The sequence below is a fragment of the Cupressus sempervirens genome, chromosome 4, assembly GCF_028749045.1.
Source record: "Cupressus sempervirens isolate cs-2001-9-10 chromosome 4, ASM2874904v1, whole genome shotgun sequence".
In the NCBI taxonomy this organism is placed as follows: domain Eukaryota; kingdom Viridiplantae; phylum Streptophyta; class Pinopsida; order Cupressales; family Cupressaceae; genus Cupressus; species Cupressus sempervirens.
The window spans coordinates 437,418,157-437,444,112 of record NC_143121.1 but is presented as its reverse complement, the minus strand read 5'-3'; the positions used below and the strand labels follow the sequence as shown (position 1 = coordinate 437,444,112).

General features: G+C 36.2%; 1 protein-coding gene across 1 annotated transcript in view; it reads right to left on the bottom strand.

Annotated features, from left to right (window-relative positions):
* Positions 1-2,833: 2,833 nt before the first annotated feature.
* LOC149561889 (uncharacterized) overlaps positions 2,834-25,956 on the bottom strand; it is a 43,125-nt gene continuing 20,002 nt past the window's right edge. The window contains 5 exon segments of the mRNA XM_089827922.1: positions 2,834-2,923; positions 3,172-3,184; positions 3,377-3,464; positions 3,549-3,622; positions 9,137-9,210. Coding sequence (XP_089684048.1) covers positions 2,834-2,923; positions 3,172-3,184; positions 3,377-3,464; positions 3,549-3,622; positions 9,137-9,210 — 339 coding nt within the window.

Sequence of the window (25,956 nt, the reverse complement as noted above, 5' to 3'; positions counted from 1 at the left end):
TGTTTGTCTTGGAGTTCTTCTCTTTGATATATCTAATAAAGTGACAAAATGCATTTGCATAAAATTTAACTAAGTATTTGGAATGATATAGATATGGCCATGTAATGGGGAATGTTAAAATTGCAAACAAAAGCACATGCTCAATTTGACTATTCTCCAATAGTTTGAGGAAAGGGGATTCTTGATGAAAGAAGGGATGTTTATGAATATAATCCAAAACAATGTGAGGGGAAAATTAGTATCGAGAAAATAAGGAGAAGATCTAATGGCTACCATCAAAGATCAATCATTCACATTCTTTTCAAAATGCTGAGTTTGGAGTCACATTGGTTAATTTTGTCAAGGTTAATTAACCCCTCCCAAAACAAGTGATTGGGAGGTGGTTATTAACCATAGAGGGGTAGTTGTTAACCTCAGCGTCTATATAAAGATTTATTTGACTTTGTAAAGGGGACTTTTTGGATTTTAGAATAAGGGAGCACTATGCTAAAATTTTGATTAGAAGATGATATTTGGAAAGTGTGTACAAATTTTGTCTTTGTAATCAGAAATTCCTCTTAGGTTCTTGTTACAAGAAAATAAAAGAATGTGTAATTTGAGTTCTCTTCTTCCAAATCTAAATTGTTAGAAATATTGATTCTATTTGCAATGAGCATTCTCATAGTATTGTGCAGATGTTTTTGAATCTTTTAGTAATAGTTCTCAAGTGTAGATCTTGATTGTTGTTATTAGCATTTTTAAGTTAGTCCAGGAGAGCTTTGAAGTCGTGTGGTGCATTCATCATCAATGAATTTCTATTTATCTTTTAAATTTTTATTTCATCTTTATACAAAAAATCTCCAAATTATATCATACAAGGAAGCTACCCCTCCAAACGCAGAGGAAGGCCGCATATCAAGGGACTATCCAACTATTGTGAACAATTTGCCACATACACTCTATTGGGTCATTTTCAAGTGACAAATCTGTTTACCAACAAAGTTTGAGCCTAATTGGTTACATTTTTATCTTATTATTGAATAAAATTAATGTCAAATGATTTCATAGATAGTTTTGTATGTTATGATAAAAGAATAAAAGATGGTAATCTAGAAGTGAACAACATAATGAAAATATTTTATTGGAATAATAGTTCATTTATTGTATATTTGGTACACTTTAGAAAGGAATTACCTTATCCATGTTTTTAGTATCTTTGTTTACTTTTTATAATCTTTTAGGCTTAATGAACTAGAAAATGGTTTGAGGCCTAGTAAAAATATTTATATATAAATTTGATTTTATATTATATTCATATAAACTAAAAAATCCAAAAAATAGAAAATTTTAACATCTAAATTCATATTGGCCATTCACATAAAAATTGACAAATAGTCCAAGAAAATTTTAAATCACTAAGAACATCTAAATTTTACCAATAATCACGAATAAAGATCTTAAACAACATATTTAGCTCTATTGTAGATACTTTATCATGATCAAACAATATTGTCCTACATTCTCCTTAGGATACATGTTTCACAAATATTACTTCCTTAAATGCATCCATGCTTAGGGTACATTGAGACAATAATTATCAATCAAATCTTAAGATAATCAACTTATCATAGACAAACAATAGAATCTAGTTTAACTTTTACCTTCTTTTCAAATATGTGTATCCTTATCATTTATATAATATATGTTTTTGTCTTATTTTTATTTTATTCATCCTTAATTTTTTCTATCAATCTATAGATAGAATAATATATTATGTGTATTCATTAATTATTCTTAAATAAAATATAGGTAAATAAATCAAGTAAAAGGAATATTATGCCCATTAATATTTATCATATCATGAGGATAATTTTTTAAACATAAAATAGATTGTGGTTCTTTCATAAAATAAAATCATAGTTATTTGAAACATGGACAAACAACATTATTGTTGCATAACATTATTATCATTGTCATATGTGGTAAAGTTATGAGATAAACACATTTAAAAATTGAATATAAATTATTTTGTTAATTAAAATCATGTTTAAATTTTATTACAAACGAAAGTAGTAACAATCAAAGACTTTATGACATATAGATCATAAGAAGAATCATTCACAACTATTAGACTTCTAGTCTATTAATATACTATGTTTTTAGATTGATATGTTTATTTACATCAACACTTGAGATCCATCCTAAGAATGAACATTTGAAATAGGAAAGTATTGCACAAAGTTCTAAGACAGGAAATTTTTTATTAAAAAAATTAAGTTAAAAAAAATCACAATATAGAAAAATGAAAAAGGATGATCTAAAAAAGAGAAAGTAAAACAAATTCATATATTGATTTTTTTGATGAATAGTCCCTTCTTTATTAATATTGAATCATAGATAACATTGATAAGATAAATAGAATATAATAGAGTAATATTACAAAAAAATCTCTTTCTATATATATATATATATATATATATATATATATATATATATATATATATATATATATATATATATATATATATAAACATACATAAACAACAATTTACTGTGGTTCACCAATTTGACTACATCTAAATAGAAAACCTATTTAATAATGTTTTCATTAATCTACAACCAAAACACACTTCTTTTTTAGCAGAATCAAACACACTTCATTCTTGAGCAGAATCAAATATTAAATTTATTTTTGCTTTAACAGGACAAAATATTGGCAATTTAATATGTAGAAGGAAAGAGCCTAAGGACAAGGATTATCCATTCTAGGATTCAGTTGTACAATAACTTTCTCATGAATAATAAGATACATTTTAGATTGTTGTATTTTCAATCTCTCCTATGAAATATCCAATCAAGTTGCTTGTGAATCCATGCACCAACAATAGAAATCAGATTGTGAAATATGAAGCAGAGTTTCTGGGCTCAATTTTTCTAGGTCTTTCTATTTCATTCTTTAATATGCCATATTCTTGGGAACATATTCAATTGCACTGAGAGAAGCAGATTGAGAATGGTCCTCCTTTCTCATTTTCTTGTAAATACGCATTGTTGCCACACAATCTTTATATGTGTTAGCAATACCATTCTGAATCCTATACTTGGCAAAACATACAAACACACATCTTTTCATTGATATCAATCTACATTGTTGTTATATTTTAAACTCAATTTCTAAATCAAACTTAATACACAATTTGGTAATCTGATAAAAATAAGAAATCCTAGAATCCTAGTAATCAATCTCATATAGATTGAAAAGTTAGAATACACCATTAAGTGATATTGAGACTTTTTTTTTATTTTTGACATAATACCTTCAAAGACCAATTTATCTTGCTAGATTTCTTATTCATATAAAAGCCAATGTAAATGAATGAGATGCAAAATCAATCACCCTAAAAATGATTGAGCGAGATACTTAAGTGAATTGTTGGTTCTATTACTCTTTGATAGTGGAATGTACTTAGCAATGTCCCTAAGAAACCAAAAATTGTAAATGATCACAATATGCTCTTAATTTGAGCCTCATCAAATCAATGGAATAAAAAATTCATATTAACTGATAAGATGGGTAGGATATTCCATTCCCAAGCATTGCAAGTCATGATCTAAGCCATGCCCAACAAGAATCTTGGCTTTTCTGTGAAAAAATAAAATAAATCACAAATTTAAAAAAAATACTCGGCATGTGAAGGTGTCAAGTGATAGTTATGCTCAGCACCTTAAGGAGCTGAGTGTCAAGAGGGTGCCGAGCTAAAAGGGCAACTCGGCACCAATGGATGCTAAGTGAACTCAGAAATGTGGATGCCGAATGAGCTTGGTCACCACTATAGGGCTCGACAAGAATTGCAAAGATAAAAACTCAAATAAAGACCAAGTCAACTAAGCTGGTTTATAATGTGAATGTTTTCACTATTAAAAGTAGAGAGCCACGACTTAAAATATTCAACAATAATCTTCTCGAATGCAATGTATAGAGGAATAATAATGGATTCTAGTATGCCTCTTTGCTTTCTATTCAACTTTGATTAAAACCATTACAAAATCTAGGAGCATTCAGCTTCAACAAGAAAACCCTAAAATAACCCTAAATATTCAAACTGATGAAACTTCAACCTTTAAACTTTAAACTTACAACTCTAATGGTTGCATACAATATCACTTAGAGCAATCACTACTTTACAGGTCGAAACACACAATAAACTACGAACTTACAGAAAGACCAGAGAAGAAATACATGCATCTACAGGCATGAAATGAATGTCTTTCTATCTTTGCACTTTGACGACTAGATCTACTAATCACTTATCTTCTCTTTGCAACTTCTAATCTTCTTTGCTTTATTGAACTTCAACTTCTACTACTAGAATGAATGTGAGATATTCCTTTTGTCTTCTACCATAAAAATTTCCCCCTCTTTTCAAAATTTGAAAACTCACCTACCACATTCATTTTTTTTTATCTGTTCTACAATCCATCAGGGGTGGTAGGTGGGCATTTGGCTCCAGGGGAAAATGGCCATTTGTATTTAATATTACAACACTCCTCCCTTGTCCCAAGCCAAACAAACAAGGATCACTGTTGATCCACATCAACTACACCAAGACACTCTCTTAGGTGTACAAAATTTACAATCCATAATGGCTTGGTAAAAATATTTGCTAGTTGTTGCTTAGACTTACAAAATTCCATCTTGATATCCCCATTCTCCACCAACTCTCTAATAAAGTGATATCTGATTTCAATATGCTTACTTCTACCATGGAAGACTAGATTCTTGGACAATGTAATTGAAGAGAATTTGTCACAATAAATTGTGGTTCCACCCTCTTGTCTTTCTTTCAAGTCTTTCAAGATCCTCCTTAACCAAATAGCTTGACATTCTGCTACATTTGCTACTATATATTCAGCCTTTGCTGTAGATTGAGCAACAATAGGTTTCTTCTTGGATGCCCATGAAATTGCACCCAATCCCATATGAAATACATATCTGAAAGTGCTCTTCCTATCATCTATACTTCGAGCCCAATCACTATCAGTATAACCTATCAACTAAAATTCATTTGTTACAATATACAAAATCCATAATCCCTTTGTACCTTTCACATAACTTAGGATCCTTTTTCCCACTTGCTAATAGGAATCTTTTGGTGTTTCCATAAATCTAGAAATCAAACTTACATTAAACATACTTCAAGTCAAATACATTAAACTTCCAACCATACTCTTGTATAGTGTAGGATTCACTCTCTTGCTAGAGTTTTCCTTGCTCAACTTTAGATCTACTACTATTAGTGTGGGGGTTGCCTTACTATTTGTCATTTTGAATCTCTCCAAGATCTTCCTTGCATATTTTTCTTGAGAGATGAAGATGCCATTATGCATTTGTTTTACTTCTATGCCTAGAAAGTACTTCAAGAGACCTAGGTCTATCATTTCAAACTCATTTTTCATGGCCTCTTTGAACTCACCAATTAGAGCCTTTTTATTACTAGTAAAAATCAAATCATCTACATACAAGACAACAATGAACACATTTCCATTTGCTACCTTGATGTAAAGAGTAGGCTAACCATTACTTTTGCTAAAGCCATTTCTCATCAAATATGAGTCAATCCTACTATACCATGCTCGTGGAGCTTACTTTAGTCGATAAAGAGCTCTCTTAAATCTATATACTTTGTGTTCTTCACCTAAAACTTCATAAATAGGTGGCTTCTCCACATAGACTTCTTCTTTCAATATACCATTTAGGAAGGCTGACTTCATATCCATTTGAAATAGATTCCATTTGTGTTGAGCTGTAATTTCTATGACAGAACACACTATTTCCATTCTTGCAATAGGGGCATATGTCTCATCATAATCCCTTCCATACTGTTGTTTGTGGCCCTTGACTACTACCCTTGCCTTATGCCTATCAATCTTGCCTTCAACATTGCATTTGGTCTTGTAGACCCATTTCACTCCAATCACTTGCTTTTTTGGAGGCAATTTGGTTAGCTCCCATGTCTCATTCCTTTCTATAGCATCCATCTCCTCATCCATGGATTTACACCATTTCTTCTCCTTAATAGCTTTTTTCAAAATATATTGGATCACTATGAGAAAATAATGCAAAATTAACACTCTAATCATAATCTTCATACCTTTCATCTTGGTATATCTCCCTAAGACTCTTGGTCTTTTTTGGTAACAAGGAGGAGAGTGTGGGATCAGAATCTTCACTGCTGCTGGTTTTCCAACTAGCTCGATCTTCACTATTACTCAACACTAACACTCGGTCATGCCTAGAGGAGCTTGGCAATGACTGAGGCTACTTTCCTTTTCTTCTATCTGCTCCATCTTCTTGTTGTTCATCAACATCCTCTTCACTCATAATTGGCACTTTACCTAAGGTGCTCGGTGATTTATAAGTCAGTCCATACCATGACTAATTTTCAAGAAATTTTACATCGCTTGAGAGAATCATCTTGTTGTTCAATGGGTCATACAATCTATATGCCTTTGATTCTGAGTTGTACCCTGTGAAGATGTACTTCACACCTTTGTCATCCAATTTCTCCCTTTTCTCTTTAGGCACATATGCATATGCAACAAATCAAAACACCCTTAGGTGTTCAACTGTCCATCTTGCTCATGACCATGCTTCTATTGGAATTCTATCATGGATTGCCTTTGTAGGACACCTATTAATTAGGTAAACTATTGTTGCCACAACCTCTCCCCAAAATTTAGTTGGGAGACTATTGTCACAAATGTTTGCACCCACGTCCAAAATTTTTACCTAAGGACAACTTTGTGAAACATGGAAACAACCTCCAACCTATGGGACTTGAACTGTGAGGCCGAATCTCTGGAGAAGGCTGATTTCCTTTACTATCAAGGTGCACCTAACTACTCTTGGAGAGGAAAAGGGAGAAGGAATGCATGAAAAAAAATCTACCTATTCTAACCTAATGGGGTGATGCACCAAAATAGAATATTCATACCAATCTTTGCCCATACATGTACTATTGAACCATCATGACACCAAAAGATATACACATTTAGAATTTATTTAATCTAACAATCACATGCAGATCAGAAAACCCAAACGAATGACACAAGGAAAGAGAAGATTCACTTATATATCATTGACAAGCCAGAAGAGATACAGTCATGCAGATTGCAAATCTCTACAAAACACCAATGAGAGGCAAATAGTTCTTGCACTTTACATCAATGGCTGAAGGAGATAAGGCAGAATGTAATACAATTTAGAGGCAAAGGGAATTTACACATGAAATTGCAGAGCAATATCAAAGAAGTCAGAGAAGGGTCAACCTTAACAAAATTTACAAAAAATGCCTTTATAGTTCAGGCAGAACTAGGATATTTTCCAACTGACATTACTCTACAACTACTAGCATTAAGCCCTAGAGAGAATAATCATGGAGATCTGAAGAAAATCTGATCTGAGCACAAATCCAAATCCAATGGTCTTTTATCCTTCTGCCACCTCGTAAGGTCTTCCTACAGTTGACCACATCTAACTGACTAACTGTGCCACCTACTCAAAATGTTGACTACGATGGTCACATTAACTACTAGCACCTAATGTCAATACCTTAACCAAATTGCTCCCCATTTGTTATCTCACCATACATATCTAGTGAGCACCTTGCCTTAGCAAGATAGCAATGGTTGTTGATCTGAGATCTATCCAAGGGTAAAGGACCGCACAAAGTACTTTGAAGAGTGGTGGGTCCTATATCACCACATCACTATTTGTAACCCCCATGCAACTCACCATAGCAAGATGGCGACGATCGTTGATCTACTTGATCTGACGGTTAAAATATTCCCCATATATTGCATCATTCACTAAAAATATTGGGCCCATGAACCCTTTGGCATACACCTTAGCATGACCTGGCACCACCCTGTAGCTTCATAACAACCTGAGCTCACAAGGACACATGTCACTAGGGTGCTTTCCCGCATTATTTAAAATCCTTGCATCTCCATATTACGGGGAAGCACCGATCATTGATCTCCACAAGGTCAAAAATTGTGAAAGATCATCCATATACTACGCCTATCCACAAAAACCTAGGCCCACTAAATACATTGACAATAGACTCAGCCTGACTTGGCCCCAATTGGTGTCACCCTAGCATATGACTGGCACCACCCTGCGGCCTATGAAACAAGCCTGGCCCCATAAGGACATGCAAAAGCAAGGTGCTTGCCCACGTTCCTTAATCTCCTTTCAACTTTATAATGTGGGGAAGTGCCAGCCCTTGATCTTCTCTAAATCTATGGTGATCAAAAATTTGCAGGACTGCATACCTAGTCAGCTGGATGGGCCAATGAAATGCCCTCATCGTACTATGACTTGCCTGACAACTACCATGGAAGTCAGACCATCATTACCTCCTTGAGAAGGGTGGGCCCATGACATCACACCAGCCATGTGTCACAAAGGGGCATGCCCGCAGGTGTCACTAGGGTGCATGCCCGCATTCCTTAATCTTCTTGTATCTTTATCTTGCAGGCATGTGTCAACCGTTGATCTCGAAAAATTTGATGATGCTCATAACACATGCATTCTGAACCTCTATGAATACCCACCATGATGTCATCTAGACACGCGTCACCAAAGTGCTTCCCCACACTATCAGAAGGTCTGATGAAGCTGAAAATGTGGGAAAGCGGGCACCAATTGAATTGCCAGCTTAGCCAGCCACCTTGTATCCTATGGCCCACAAGAAGAACATAGACCCACAATCCATGTGTCGCCAAGGGGCTTCCCTGCAATGTTTAAAGATCGCTTGTTTTGATAATGTGGGAAAGCACCCACCATAGATCTAGGCAAGATCTTATGGCATAGAAAGTTATAGGCTGGTCAAAATAAACAAAGAAATGCACTAAAGTTTTAATCGTTTAATTTTGTATTTCCCAAAAATTAAATAATATTAAACATGGAAGTGATCATTGGATGGGCCGAGTTTTCAAATTCAAATTTTTTTGGTGGGGGGCAAAAAATGGTAACATTTTTGGCAACTTAGAGGGAACACAAGCCAACTATGCATATGACTAGTGGCCTTATGCATCCATTGGGCTACAAAGTCATAAAAACTATGGATCTTGTGCATGATGAAACCCTAACCCTACCTCTGCAGTAGCAAAACACTGAACACCATGCCTCTGTAACTGGAACCAGAGACCAAAAACCTCTGCAACCTTCAAAAATTCAAAGAAACTAGCTACCTCATAGAGAGACAGCCTGTGCTCATGCACTTGTTGGAAAGCAAGAAATGAATAGAAAGAAAACTACTCTAATATATACAAATATTTACAAGAGAGGGGTCAAACAAACCCATTGACTGGTTTTCTGAAATAGCTTCCCTTCCTTATCAACTAGTTCCTTGTTCCATGCATAATGGTAGTCAGGTAAATTGGCAGGTATGACAAGCACACTATTGCATGGAACACCTCCTTCCCAATGTTGAAAATAGTGAAGCTTTCTAACACCAGGGTGTTACCTTGTGGAGCAAAACATACCTGCTCCTCTTTGTGATAATCTCCCTCATGCTTTGGAGTAAGCATGACTGGGGGCAACTTGTATATTTGTTGTAGAGCTAGATTCCTTATGGGGCATCCTCTTGATGGTATAGGGCCATAGGAATCATCCTTGACCACTTGACTATGCTCTGCAATGGTAGTCTTCAACTAGTTTAGAAGTGGCTCCCCCTTTCATTTTTTTTCCACATCTTGTTCATGCTGCCCATGAACCACTTCCTTTGGATCTAATGGTATGGTGTGACCTTCCAATTGTTGTTGTTGTGGAACATGCTCCTCATATATAGGAGACACTGATTCAATATCTATGGAAGAGAAGAGAGCATCCAACTCATCCAGAAGATCATCCTCATCATTGATCTCCTCCATTGTAGTTTCAAAGATATGCATAGGCTGGGGGGCAACCTCATGCAGGTTAGCATATTCCTCCTCAAGGAAAAAGCTATCCTTGAGGCCTTCTTGTCCATCCTCCACATCATAGAGGGTTGTTTGCTATAGCAAATGATCCTCTTCCTTCTCTAGAAGATCCTCATTCACTAGCAAGGCTCAAAAGCAATAACTTGTTCCTCAAGGGGAGGAACAACCTTATTGTCTTCTCCTTCTTCCTCAACAAAAGAGGGAAGCTCTTTAGATAAGAGGGTTGGGTCCTCTTCCTTTGGCTCAGCAGTCTCCTCTTTGTTCTCCTCAATAGACTACAACTCCTCACATGGAATCTTTTTTAGTTTGGACTCACTCTCCTGAAACTCCATATTTGGACCATCAGGAGTCCATACAACCGACCCACCTAGAAATAGGGAAATAGTAATAGGTCTAGGGAGTTCATGACTAGTCCAACTCTCTCTTACAGGGGGTGGAGGGCTACAATAATAGGCTCTTGTGAGGGAGGGGGCTTCTTAAAGTTTGGGATGACATATTTTGGAGGGGGGGGGGGGGGGGGGGGGGTGGTGGGTTTATCTACCTCCTTGACTTGAAAATGAGCTAGTTGGAGCCTCATTTCCTCTTCTCTTGCTGGAGCAACTTGCCTTGCAAGGTTCTCCTCAAAATGTCTCCATCTCTCCCTCTCTTGTTGTTGTTGTTGGGGATAGGCCTGGTAGGCCATCTCCTCCTATTGTCTCTCAAGTTCTTGTTACCTTGCAACCTCATTAAGTCACCTATCAAGGTTTAGCAACAACTCATCTTGTTCACATAGCCTCTAGTCTATTCTCATAATCCTCTCCTAGAGTTTGCAGTCAGTCTGCCTTTGTAATTCCAACATCATATCTTTAAGCTTCTCATATGAGGATGGTTGGACTAGCGGAGTAGATACAGGAAGAGAGTAATAGTTTTGAGCATCTTGACTATAAGAAACTTGGGGTTGAGATTGAAATTGGCAATATGAAGGCTGAGGAATAAACTTCTCATGATATGGGGGGGAATGATAACTATTTATATGAATTGTATCCATGGACAAAGCTTCATAAAACATTGCAATCTCATAGAAAACTTGAAAATCACAAAAAGATCAAAGATGATCCTTACATACCTGCACTGTTTCTGCTTGAAACTAGTAGATTTGCACTAGAGTTGACATGGTGTTTGATTGGATGCCTCCAAAGGCTAATGGAACTAAAAATAACACCCAAATTCTTAGTGTATTAGGATCAACTGGCTAACTAATGGACTTATATAGTTGAGACTTCTTTGTCCCACCGAGCGTGCCAAAAACTGTTGTCACAAAAGTTTGCACCCATGTCCAAAGTTTTTACCTAAGGACAACTTTGTGATACATGGAAACAACCTCCAAGCTATGGGACTTGAATTGTGAGGCTGAATCTCTAGAGAAGGCTAGTTTCCTTTACTATCAGGGTGCACCTAACTACTCTTGGAGAGGAAAAGGGAGAAGGAATGCATGAAAGTAAATCTACCTATTCTAACCTAAGATGGTGATGCACCAAAATAGAATGTTTAAACCAATCTCTGCTCATAGATGCACTATTGAACCATCATGACACCACAAGATATACACATTTAGACTTGCTTTAATCTAACAATCACATGCAAATCAGGAAACCCAAATAAATGACGCAAGGAAAGAGAAGATTCACTTATATATCATTCACAGGCCAGAAGAGATACAGTCATGCAGATTGTAGATCTCTACAAAACACCAATGAGAGGCAAATAGTTCTTGCACTTTACATCAATGGCTAAAGGAGATAAGGCAAAATGTTGTACAATTCAGAGGCAAAGGAAATTTACACATGAAATTGCAGAGCAATATTAGAGAAGTTAGAGAAGGGTCGATCTTAACAAAATTTACAAAAAATGCCTTTATAGTTCAGGCATAACTAGGATATTTTCCAATTGACATTACTCTACAACTATTACCATTAAGCCCTACAAAGAATGATCATGGAGATATGAAGAAAATCTGATCTAAGCACAACTCCAAATGCAATAATATCTAATTCCAGTTGGAACAGTGCCCTAAGAAGATAGAAATGGTGTCATTAAATAGTTCTAACTAGGTAGATGGATTGAATCAGAGATGGTGGAGTGTTTTCCTACATTCATTGACTCTAGTGCCCATTTGAGGGTGGTTGGCATTGATCACAAGGATTAGATCCTACAAAAAAACTCAAATTCCCCTGCTTCTAGCTTGTGGATCAGCAAAGTCAATAGGTAAACTGAATCCTGCAAGTAGAATGAGCCACATGGGCCAATGGCCTTTTATCTTTCTACTACCTCGCAAGGTCTTCCTGCAGTTGACCAAATCTAACTGACTAACCGCACCACCTCCTCAAAACCCTGACTGCAATGCTCACATTAACTATGAGCACCTAACTGTCAATACCTTAACCAGACCATTGGGACACATGTCCCCCATTTGCTATCTCGGCATACATATCTAGTGAGCACCTTTCCATAGTGAGATAGTGATGGCCATTGATTTGAGATCAATCCTGTAATCACCTAAAAATGGTCATCTAGACTATTAGCCCCCTTCTCAGCATTTTGGCTAAATTAATTTAATCATTTATCTAGACCAAATTGCTAATAATCAATTTATTTGATTATAACCTATAGTTTGACTATGCTATCCTAAGTTCATTATTTGATTAAAAGAACATGTCCCCTTTTAATTAAATAAAATACCCCATTCTTATAACCCACTTAAAGTGCACACATAAAGTCCTTTTTCTATTTTGCAATTAAAAGAAAAGGCTTTGTGACTTTTTTCTTATATGACAAGTCAACTTATATTCTATTGGTTGATTTGTGTGTGCACATGGATCACTCCTCTTTTCAAATTCCACCGTTGATCATCCACCATCTTCATCTTGATCTCTACCATCCATACATCTTTAAAAGGGAGAGAGCTTTCCCCCTAGATCCAATCCATCTTTTGAACATTGTTATGCTGCAGGTTTTCTAACAGGTTTTATTTGAAGCTTTGTGGAGAACTTCTCTTCCTTGTCTACATTCTCTCATCCATGGCATTTTAGCTTAGATTCATGTTGCATGTTAGTTTAGCTTCTATTTTGCAATAATCTCTCACATAGCTTAATATTTGGATTGTAACACTCTCATTCATATTCTAGCATAGCTGCATTTGACATTCTCATTCTAGCTTAATCTTCATTTGCATTACATCCTTGAGGAACTCCTTGGGACATTTGCATTCTTGCATCTTGTCTTTGGAACCTCCCATTGCATGGTTTACTAGCAAGAAGAGTATCTCTAAGGCTCATCTGAGAGCCTTTTTATTCTTGAAATATACTCTCTTGCACTCCATGGATAGGGAGCTCTAAGCCGGCATCTAAGCATTCCAACTCATGGAATCGTTTCGATAGAAGGGTTTAGAGTGGGACACTTTTGAGTGTACATTTTTGGCGCCCACCGTGGGGCTTGAATCAAGTTCTAGCTCCATTTGCTTTCATTTTTTATCTCTAGTTTTTTACAGCAGCATATTGGATCTAATCAAATGCTTTTGTAGAATTATCACTTTGGTTTTAAGGCCAACCCATAAGTAAATTGGTTTGAAGGCCAAAAACTTAGTTGGTTTAAATATTTGATCATATCTTTTAAACCGCTTAGAATTTGGTTTTGAAATTTTTTTTACAAATTGGGTATATGCTCAAAATGTCTCAGACCAATTTTTAGAGTATTTTGACGTGATTTTCGGAAGTTATGAGTTTTTCTTTATTTTTCATAAAAAGCCATTTTTGATTGCAAATCAGTGCATTTTTTGGAAAGACTTACATTTTCAGAAAGCTTTTTGAATTCTAATGGGGGTTCTTTCTTTGTTTTTGGAATTTTGAGATAGTATTAAGGATCAAAAACTCAATTTGATAAATTTAGTCTATTTTGACAAAATCAATCTCTAGGGAGCAAATGAAGAGATTTTTTAAAATTTCTTGCATTTTTAGAAAGCTCTCTGATTTTTAATAGGGGTCTCTTCTTTTCATTTTCATTTTTGGATATGAAATCATAGCAAAAAAAGTCCAATCTTGTTGACTAGGTCAAAACCAAAGAGTAAAAATGAGAGCATTTGTGATTAACTTGCACTTTCTTTGCATGCACTTGGTTGGAAGATAAATTGGATTTTTGAGGCAACTCACCACTTTTTATTGCAGATTTTTATGTTATTTCATACTAACTTTTGGTGCTAACAAGTTGTGATTACAGGTTGCCATCCTTATGAAAAAAAAAAAATTGAAACATTGCATAAAAAGAACGCATGTCAAAGCTTCAAATGCGCAAGGGCTACTAACATTGTTTGCAGGGCTGCCCAAAGCATAAAAACCCAAAATTTCTTGCTTTTTTTTTTCATGTGTGGCATTGAATAATTTTTCATTTTTCATAGGCACATAAAACTTGTGATTAGAGTCTTTTGGTAATAGGAGAGTATGCTCTTCACCCTTGTGGTGAATCAAAAATCTTGACTTGCCATTTGGTTTCAAAAGCAAGGGGTAACTGAATCTTCTTGGCGTGTTTGGGAGAAAATGATTGGAATAGGAGAGTATGCTCTTCACCCTTGTGGTGAACCAAAAATCTTGACTTCCAAAATTTGATCCACTTTGTGTAGTTAGAATCCTTTAGAGGGCCTGCTCTCGAACAACCTGAGAGGAATGACCCAAGTGGGAACAAGCCGATTACCTGGCTCTTCCAACCCACTATAAACTCAAGGCTATCAAGGACACAAAACCTTGGTAGACATAGTGTTTATCTTCGTCTAGTGTGATCGCTTATGGGATTTTGACCATAGGGAGATCACTAGGCAAGAATGCTTAAGGTACTCTTGTGATCGCGAGATCGGTTACTCATCGCAAGGTGAGGTGTCCCGTAATTGGGAGCAAGAGGAACACTATGAACAGAAGCCCTATCTAAACACCCTAAGTTATTAACTACCCTTTTTAGCCACTCAACTTCTTGGTGCAAGGATTGATCCTAGTGGACTACCCGGATCACCCCAAGATTTACACTCACCATATGTGTTCCCTTGGTTATGCTTATGGCATTTCCATGACAAAGCCAATATCTCTTGTGGGCAACCACTTGGTGTGAGGCAAAGGAGCATCAAGCGTGGGCCAAGTTGTTGAGTAATGAACCATGACTTCTAGGTAGATATTGCTTGATGTGTTCTTGAATGTGCTATACCAGTGAAAATGTTTTGAACATACACATGATGATAGTTATACGGCTTTCTTTTGAGACCTCAAATATGCTTGTATCATGCAAGGTTGCTTTGTCTCTTGCTTGATTGTTTGAAGAATACTCCATGTGTCACTATCTTGCTTGGAAAGAAATTATTTTTGAACATCAAACTTGCTATGTTATCAACTATTGTGAAACTTTTTCAACCAAGTCAAAACATCAAATGCAAACATTTTCTTGTGTTGCTTGCTAAGGGGGGTTTCATCATTTGACTTTGATTTGCTATGTCTCTAGTTTTTGAACATGCTTAAAGTGGCTCTTTGGTCTTAGCGCTCATGGTCTTCCTATCTTCATGGTCTATGTTTGCTTGCTAGTTATCTTTTTGCTGAAATGGTTACCTTGATTTCTTGACAACACTCTTGGGTTGGAGAGTTGTTCACTTGTCACCCTACTTGCTCTATCTATTTGGCTATTTTGGCATCTTGCCTAGCTATTGACTTGAGTCATTCATGTCGTAAGTTTCTTGGACATATTGTTTGACAAGTCACTTTAATCTCTCTCTACTATCTTGGCAAGTGAACACTCTACCTCTTATAGTTTCAACATCAAGTTATCCTCTAGGCTCTTTTATGCTTGGCTTTGCATCTAAAACTATGGGATCTAAGCCTTGTGCTACCAAACTTCAACCAAATCTAGATGATCATGATATCCTCCATGTCACTAAAGAGTTTCAAGATCTATATGCACAATACAAAGAACTAGAAGAGACAAATAATCTTTCTTACCTTCATCTCTCTAAGCGCATGACAGAAATGAAGTCTAAACTTGAGAAAAGGTTAGAGGAGAAGATTGCATCATTACATGAATCTTCCTTAAGGTCTTTACATGCATGTGAGTCACCTTCTTTGAGGTCATCCTCTTCTTCTAGGTCTACATGCTCTACTTCAAGACATCAAATGTCTTCATCTTCTAGATCTAAAGTTCTCTTTAGAGAACAAGCAAGTGATACCTCCTTTGAGCCTATGCTAAAATTTCAAAATGGACCTATCTTGGACCAAGATAATGATGAAGACATGAATGCATTCTATTCACTTGAGAAACAACAAGAAGATCCTAGACATACTTCTAATAGAACTTTTGCTCCCTTGGAAGATTCTTATGATGACACTTTGCAAAAACTTCTTAGCAATAAGATCATCATGTTACCAAAGTCTAGCTCATATGGAAACCCATTCTTGGATATCTATTGTTCTTATCATCAACATAATGAGCATAGTACTTCAAATTGCATTGAGCTGAAACATAAAATCCAAGATCTTATTGATAATGGAATTATTGATACCTCTAATGATTCATGCGATGAGGATACTTTTCATGAGCAAGATTACATTAATGAACCTATGTCTAGTAGCAGCTCTACTACATCTTCCACTTCTTCCAACACTCATGCATCTACCAACACTTCAAAGCTTTCCAACATGCCTCCATCAAATAAAGAACCTAATGCTTTCCACATTGACTACATGTATCCTCAAGGGCTACCTCTAAAAGAAACTCAAGCTAGCCTTCACTTGGCTGCAAACATTTTCCATGCTACTAATCCTAAACATCCTCAACCTTCATGCACTACTATGCCTAATCCAAGCACTACTCTATTCACTCTTCATTCTCCCTTGTCATTAGAAGTGGCTCCATGTCAAGAGGACTCTCAAAAAGAAAAAGCTATAAATGTCAAGAAAGATCAAGATCAAGCACCCGTTCATCTCTTTCAAAATTTTTCCCCTCCATATCCTATATCTTTTCCACCTCCTAAGTATGATGAAGATACCACTTCCATTATCTCCCTTGAGCTTACTGAAAATTATGAAAAAAGTTCTCTTCATATGCTATCCAAAGCTACTTGTCAAGATCAAAGCATCCCCTCATGTTCTACTTCTCCATATCCACTTCAAAATTGTGCTCAAGCTTCAAGTGCTTCTATTAAAAATGTTGTTCCTATCAGTGGTATTCATGAGTCTATTGATGGCTTTGACCATGTTGCTCACTCTAAAGATGTTGATATCCCTTCCCACTATCCCTTTGCATCTTCTAAATCTATCCTTGGTCCTCATCCATCAAAGCTAAAGTCTTCAAACCTTCCATCTATATTGGGACCTTATGTTCCTCCATCTCCTACATTCACTCCTAGCTCATTCCCTAGCTCTCCTATAATACCTCAAGATCAACAAAGACACTCAACCTTGATGACTTTTCACCCATCTATACATCTAAACCAGTCATATCATCCTTATTCATCCACAAATCCCAATTCCTTTGGAAGTGAGAATAAATATAAGAATTCATTGAAAAAGAAAGATCACTATGTCCCATCTAATCGACATCTGAATGCTAAGAAGGAGAATGCACAAAAGAGACCGCAAAGGTCCACTACTCAACGAGCTAAACCAAAGAAAATATGGGTTCCTAAACCCATTATTGAAGAAATGTGTTTTGAAGTATCCAAAGGAAAATCTAAAGCCATATGGATTCCCAAGTCTCTTTTAGAAGACTTGAATATTGAAAATACTTCAAAGTTGACATTCAAGCTTCCAAAGGCTTCTATTCCATCTTCTTCCAAAAATATTCCTAAAAATATTCAAAAGCCTTCCACTCGACTTTTTTCCAAATCTCTTCTACCACCTCATACATCTAAACCTCAAGCTACTTCATCCATGATTCCTCCATTGTTCCAATACCCTTCAAGGTGTGTGTCAATGTTGATCTTGTCCAATATTTTAGCTACCCACATGAAATCCTCTAAAGCTTACACCTCCTTTCTATACATGAACTCTTATCCTCCATATATTCTTCCTACTACCATTTCTCTTTCATCACCCTATCAACATCTTTGAGCATACCTTTCTATGGTCTTGGCTTATCATGGCTTATCTTTCCTATAGGAGCATTATCTAAATTCAAAAAGCTTGAGCTCTTTCTAAAAATTCAAAAAAAAAAAAAAGGAAAAAAAAGAAAATGTGCCTTGGTGAAAACCACTTCTTGTGGCACCTTGGTAGCAAAATTAAAGAGAAATAAATGCATCCTATGGTGAAACCTACATCTTGTGGTACCTTGGATAAGTACCATGATGAAAACCTGGCAAACAGGCATCATGTGTAATTCTTCCATCATCCATCTATCCCCTCTTCTCTCTTTGATCTTGACAATGTTGAGCTATCTTTGCATATTGGCTATCTTATCCACCAGATTTTCTATTGTGCTCTCCCATTCACTCATAGCCTCTATCTTGAGCTTTATTCTTATGCTCTATCCCATTGCTATACTATCTAGTTGACCCCTTGACCCTGATCATAATAAATGAAACATGGTTCTCATAGGTCTCTTGACATGTCTACTCTTTTGGACTACATGCTTCATGCTATCTCACTTGTTGGCTTCACTGCTTATCCTACATGCTATCTTGCTCATTTCTTCCATTGCTTATCCAAAACATGGTTCATATGACTATTTCACCTCTTTCCCTAGCTTGGGTACTCTTGAGGAGCCAGCCCTTGAGGATCACTTTCACTTGCTTCATACTCCTTTCTTATCTATCTTTGTCTATCCACCAACTTTATGCTCCATCATGTCCTACACCTTGCTACACATTGGGAGAAAATAATGTGATCTTGCTTGAGAACTAGTAATTTCTAAAACCTTCTAAAAAATCCAAAAAATCATATATGATGCTGAAAAAAATTCTAAAAATTAGAAAATGTTCTAAAAAATGATCATCTTAGTGAAAACCTCACTTTGATGTATCACCAAAAAAAAAAAAAAAAATCTGTCAAAGTGGTGAAAACTTGGAAACAGGCCCTACTTGAAACCCTTGCACCTATGTCTATCAATCTCAATCATCCACTTTGCTACACATTTCCTAGCTTGGAATTGTTTCTTGTCCTCATCTTGGGGGCATAGCTACTTAGCCTATTGAGATATTCTTGTGGATTAGGGTTTCTTTGACAACTCACAAAATAGTGTTTCTCAACACTTCCCCCACTTTGACATCAAGTGTTTTTCAACACTTTACAGATAGTTTACCTACGGTCTTCGATGTCGCGATATTTCTCACTATCAGAATCAAGTCTGGAAGAAATGGCCAAGTGACTTGCACACACACACTTTAACACCTAAACGACTAAGCTATGCTGATATTTATCTACTTGGTGTGTTGTCTATGATGATTTCTTTGCCATGTGTTCCCTCCCTAATAGTCTTTCGAAGATGTCATTGACTAGAAGACTGGGGGCATGGGGCATGTCTTCTTGATTTCTACTTGTGGGTATACTTTGTCTGTCTATAGTGTTGTAAGCATTCATGCTTGTCCTATTCAACACTTTGACTTATAAATGTATCATCCTTGATTGTTTTGCAAGACTGCACTCAGGGTTTATCATGGCGCTTATGCCTTGATACAGGTGTAATCTTGCTAAATTAAACTTAGGGAATCTAATCGTGTAGTTATCTTGACTTACATGTCTTTGATGCTTAGATTGGATTTCCACATACCTATCTAATATCGATCATATTCATATCCTCATAGTTATACTAGTGATGGTTGTATGATCTCATGATGTCCCAAATAAATGCTCAATGATGAAATTAAGAGTCTAAATGTTATGTGCTTCTTGCTGGTAAAACACTTTGCATATTAGCTTGCATTTTAGGTTCATTTTCTAGCTTAGTCTTGCATTCTTGCATATGGGGAGAGCTCTCTCTTCATCTTTTTGTGGACATATTGGCTAACTCCTTTCATATATTTCTTTACTTTCTTCTTGTTCATGTCTTTTCACCTTCTTAATCTTTTGCTTCATTTCTTTTCTATCTTGTCATCACATTATATAAAGTTTTGACCTCTTAAATAATTTTGATGTCCTAGATTCATTTTCGGGATCGAAATCCAAATTCGAGTTCATCTTGATGGTCAAAATTGTATTTTAAAATTTTACTTTCTTCTAAGCAGTTAGCTGACCTTTTGAGGTCTAATCTTTGAATCATCACTGGGGCATCTTCATTTATTCTTTTCTTCATCATTTCCATACTTCATATCTACTTAAATTCACTATTTCATGTCTAAAATCACCTTTCTACTCATTTCGACCTTATTTTTATGCTATATCCTTCAAGGTCAACTCTAGTCAAACTGGGGCATTTTATCAATTTTTTTATATAGTCATTCTTGGTTTCTAATCATCTATCTATCATCTTGGACATTGCTATATTCTAATTTTCTCATTTCTAGTCAGTTTTTGCATCCCCTTACCTCATTTCAATTTCTATCCCGAGGGGGCAGAAATACTCTATCACTGCTTAGGAGCATTTGTTTGATCTTCTCACTTGCTCTCACTCTATCCGCTTTTCTAAGTGTTAGTATTCTTCTTGAATTCTAACATTATCTCTTCCTAGTGTTCAGTACTACTGCTATCAGGCTGTGCATTCAGGACTTGCTATCTATTTTTGCATTTCACTCTTTCGAATTAGACATCTATATCTATCATCGCCTACTTGGCTTCAATTTTCTTTGACATAATGTGTTCCCAGATCGATCACACATTAGTCAAAGAGGGGCAAATGTAATCACCTAAAAATGGTCATCTAGACTATTAGCCCCCTTCTCAGCATTTTGGCTAAATTAATTTAATCATTTATCTAGACCAAATTGCTAATAATCAATTTATTTGATTATAACCTATAGTTTGACTATGCTATCCTAAGTTCATTATTTGATTAAAAGAACATGTCCCCTTTTAATTAAATAAAATACCCCATTCTTCTAACCCACTTAAAGTGCACACATAAAGTCCTTTTTCTATTTTGCAATTAAAAGAAAAGGCTTTGTGACTTTTGTCTTATATGACAAGTCAACTTATATTCTATTGGTTGATTTGTGTGTGCACATGGATCACTCCTCTTTTCAAATTCTACCGTTGATCATCCACCATCTTCATCTTGATCTCTACCGTCCATACATCTTTAAAAGGGAGAGAGCTTTCCCCCTAGATCCAATCCATCTTTTGAACATTGTTATGCTGCAGGTTTTCTAACAGGTTTTATTTGGAGCTTTGTGGAGAACTTCTCTTCCTTGTCTACATTCTCTCATCCATGGAATTTTAGCTTAGATTCATGTTGCATGTTAGTTTAGCTTCTATTTTGCAATAATCTCTCACATAGCTTAGTATTTGGATTGTAACACTCTCATTCATATTCTAGCATAGCTGCATTTGACATTCTCATTCTAGCTTAATCTTCATTTGCATTGCATCCTTGAGGAACTCCTTGGGACATTTGCATTCTTGCATCTTGTCTTTGGAACCTCCCATTGCATGGTTTACTAGCAAGAAGAGTATCTCTAAGGCTCATCTGAGAGCCTTTTTATTCTTGAAATATACTCTCTTGCACTCCATGGATAGGGAGCTCTAAGCCGGCATCTAAGCATTCCAACTCATGGAATCGTTTGGATAGAAGGGTTTAGAGTGGGACACTTTTGAGTGTACAAATCCAAGGGTGAAGGACTGCACAAATTACTCTAAAGAGTGGTGGGTCCTATATTTCCATATCGCTATTCGTAACCCTTAAGAAACTCACCGTAGTGAGATGGTGATGACTATTGATTTTCTTGATCTGACAGTCAGAAGATTCCCCATATACTATACCATTCACTAAACATATTGGGCCCACAAACCCTTTGGCATACACCTCAACATGACCTAGCACCACCTTGTAGCTTCATAACAACCAAACCTCAAAAGGACACGCATCACTAGGGTGCTTGCCTACATTATTTAAAATCCTTGCATCTACATATTGCGAGGAAGCATCGATCATCAATCTCCACAAGGTCAATGATCGCAAAAGATCCTTCATATACTACTCTTGTCCATGAAAACTTGGGCCCATGAAATACTTCGACAACTGACTCAGCTTGACCTAGCCCCAACTGGCATCACCCTGGCATACAACTAGCACCACCTTGAAGCTTATGAAACAAGCTTGGCCCCACAAGGACACACAACAGAAAGGTGCGTGCCCGCATTCCTTAATCTCCTTGCAACTTTATAATGCCAGGAAGCACCAGCCCTTGATCTTCTTTAAATCTACAACGATGAAAACTTTGTAGGACTACCTACCTAGTCAACTGGATGGGCTAATAAAATGCCCTCATCATACTATGACTTTCCTGACAACTTCCATGAAAGATGGGCCATCATTACCTCCTTGAGAAGGTGGGCCCATGACATCACACCAACCACATGTCACAAGGGGCATGCCCGCATTATTTAAAATCCTCGCAACTTCATCTTGCGGGCATGCGCCAGTCACTGATTAGATCATATTGGATGATGGGAGGTGAAACTGGGGACATGAGAGGTTGTGGGATAGGTGTCACTAGGGTGCATGCTCACATTCCTTAATATTCTTGCATCTTTATCTTGCGAGCATGCGCCAACAGTTGATCTCAAGAAATTTGATGGTGCTCGTAACATGTGAATTCTAAACCTCTACAAATACTCACCATGATGTCATCTAGACATGCATCACCAAAGCACTTCCTCAAACTATCAAAAAGTTTGACAAAGCTCAGAATGCGATCAAGCGAGCACCAACTAAATTGCTAGCTCAGCCAGCCACCTTGTATCCTACGGCCCACAAGAAGAACATGGACCCACAATCCATGTGTCACCAAGGGGGTTGCCCACAATGTTTAAAGATCACTTGTTTTGATAATGTGGAAAGTGCCCACTGTAGATCTAGGCAAGTTCTAATAGCATAGAAAGTTGTGGGCTGACTGAAACAAACAAAGAAATACACTAAAGTTTTAATCGTTTAATGTTGTATTTCTCAGGCAATTAAATAATATTAAACATGGAAGTGACCATTGGATGGGCCAAGTTCTCAAATTCAATTTTTTTGATGGGGGGGAAAAATGGTAACAGGGACCTTTCTCTTTCATCATGCTTCTTGCCATTTCAACAATGGTCCTATTCTGTCTTTCAGCCACTCCATTCTGCTATGGTGTATAGTTGGCTGTGAGATCTTTCTTTATACCATGTTTCCTTCAAAAATTTACAAAAGACTTGGAGGTATACTCCCCTCCTTTATCTAATCTAAGGACTTTGATATAGTGTCCACATTCTCTTTCATCTTGGGCTTTAAACTCAAGAAACTTATCGAATGCTTCAAATTTAGATTTCAAAAAATAAACCCATGTCCTACAACTGAAATTGTCAATAAATGTCATGAAATAAGTACTCCCCCCAATGGAAGTAACTTGCATAGGACCGACTAGGTCAGTATGCACTAACTCTAATGGATATCTAGGCCTCCTAGAATTTCCAGAATTAAAGGGAAGCCTATGTTGCTTACCCAAAATATAAGCCTCACACTTGTTGAATGAATTTCCTATATGTGCCAAATGTTCTACCATTCTTTTATTTGACAAAAAATTTAAATCGGCATAGCCTAGATCACCATACATGAGGTGCCATAGTCGTGAGGGGTCTTCAATCACACTCCTTAGAGATGATTGTGTGGGAGGTGTAGCACCAACTTGAGATGAGAAACATGTCTCTATCCTCAAGGGAAACATTATATTCTTTGTCATTTGAACTGCTGCAAGTAAGTTCTTGCTCACATCATTTTCATGAATGACACATGTGTCATTCTCCATTGGCACTTTGTATCCATTTTGAATGAGCTGACCAATGCTCATCAAATTGTGCTTCATACTAGGGGCAAAATACACATTTTGTATTTCCTTCTTCTCACTTTGCTCGGTGTGGACTATAATAGATCCTTTGCCCACAACTAGTAGAGTTCCATTGTTACCCATTTTAATCTTAGATTTAAAACTCTTGTCAATGAATGAAAAAAAGGTTTCATTACCATTCATGTGGTTGCTACATCCACTATCAAGGTACCAAATCTCAAGGCTTCCTTCTTCACCAACATTACATATGATGAAGGTAGTGGCATTGTTTCCACTTTCCATGTTCACATCAGCCACATTTGCTTGTCCTGACTGATCATTTTGCTTCTTCTAGAATTCACTTACATAATGCCCATATTTATGATAGTAGTGTAATCACCTAAAAATGGTCATCTAGACTATTAGCCCCCTTTTCAACATTTTGGCTAAATTAATTTAATCACTTACCTAAGCCAAATTGCTAATAATCAATTTATTTGATTATAACCTATAGTTTGACTATGCTATCCTAAGTTCATTATTTGATTAAAAGAACATGTCCCCTTTTAATTAAATAAAAGACCCCATTCTTCTAACCCACTTAAAGTGCACACATAAAGTATTTTTTCTATTTTGCAATAATCTATCTCACATAGCTTAATATTTGGATTGTAACACTCTCATCCATTCTTAGAATAGCTGCATTTGACATTCTCATTCTAGCTTAATCTTCATTTGCATTGCATCCTTGAGGAACTCCTTGGGACATTTGCATTCTTGCATCTTATCTTTGGAACCTCCCATTGCATGGTTTACTAGCAAGAAGAGTATCTCTAAGGCTCATCTGAGAGCCTTCTTATTTTTAAAATATACTCTCTTGCACTCCATGGATAGGGAGCTCTAAGCCGGCATCTGAACATTCCAAACTCATGGAATCGTTTGGATAGAAGGGTTTAGAGTGGGACACTTTCGAGTGTACATTTTTGGCGCCCACCGTGGGGCTTGAATCAAATTTTCAGCTCCATTTGCTTTCATTTCTTATCTTTGATTTTTTTTACAGCAGCATATTGGGTCTAATCAAATGCTTTTGTAGAATTATCACTTTGATTTTAAGGCCAAGCCATAAGTAAATTGGTTTGAAGGCCAAAAACTTAGTTGGTTTAAAGATTTGATCATATCTTTTAAACCGCTTGGAGTTTGATTCTGAAATTTTTTTTGCAGGTTGGAAATATGCTCAAAATATCTCACTCCGATTTGCAGAGGATTTTGATGTGATTTTCAAGAGTTGGGAGTTTTTCTTTGTTTTTCATAAAAAGTCATTTCTGATCGCAAATCAGCGATTTTTTTTAAAAAACATACATTTTTAGAAAGGTTTTTCAATTCTAATGGGGGTTCTTTCTTTGTGTTTTGAATTTTGAGATCGTATTAAGGATAAAAAATTCGATTTGATAAATTTGGCCTGTTTTGACAAAATAAATCTCTAGGGAGTAAATGAAAAGATTTTTTAAAATTTCTTGCATTTTTGGAAAGCCCTCTGATTTTTAACAGGGATCTCTTTTTTTCATTTTCATTTTTGGATACAAAATCATAGCAAAAAAGTCCAATCTTGTTGACTAGGTCAAAACCGAAGAGTAAAAATGAAAGCATTTGTGATTAACTTGCACTTTCTTTGCATGTACTTGGTTGGAGGATAAATTAGATTTTTGAAGCAACTCACCACTTTTTATTGCAGATTTTTATGTTATTTCACACTAACTTTTGTTGCTAACAAGTTGTGATTTTAGGTTGCCATCCTTGTGAAAAAAATTGAAACATTGCATAAAAAGAACGCATGTCAAAGCTTCAAATGCACAAGGGCTACTAACGATTGTTTGCAGGGCTGCCCAAAGCATAAAAACCCAAATTTCTTGCTTTTTTTTTTTCATGTGTGGCATTGAATAATTGTTCATTTTTCATAGGCACATAAAACTTGTGATTGGAGTCTTTTGGTAATAGGAGAGTATGCTCTTCACCCTTGTGGTGAATCAGAAATCTTGACTTGCCATTTG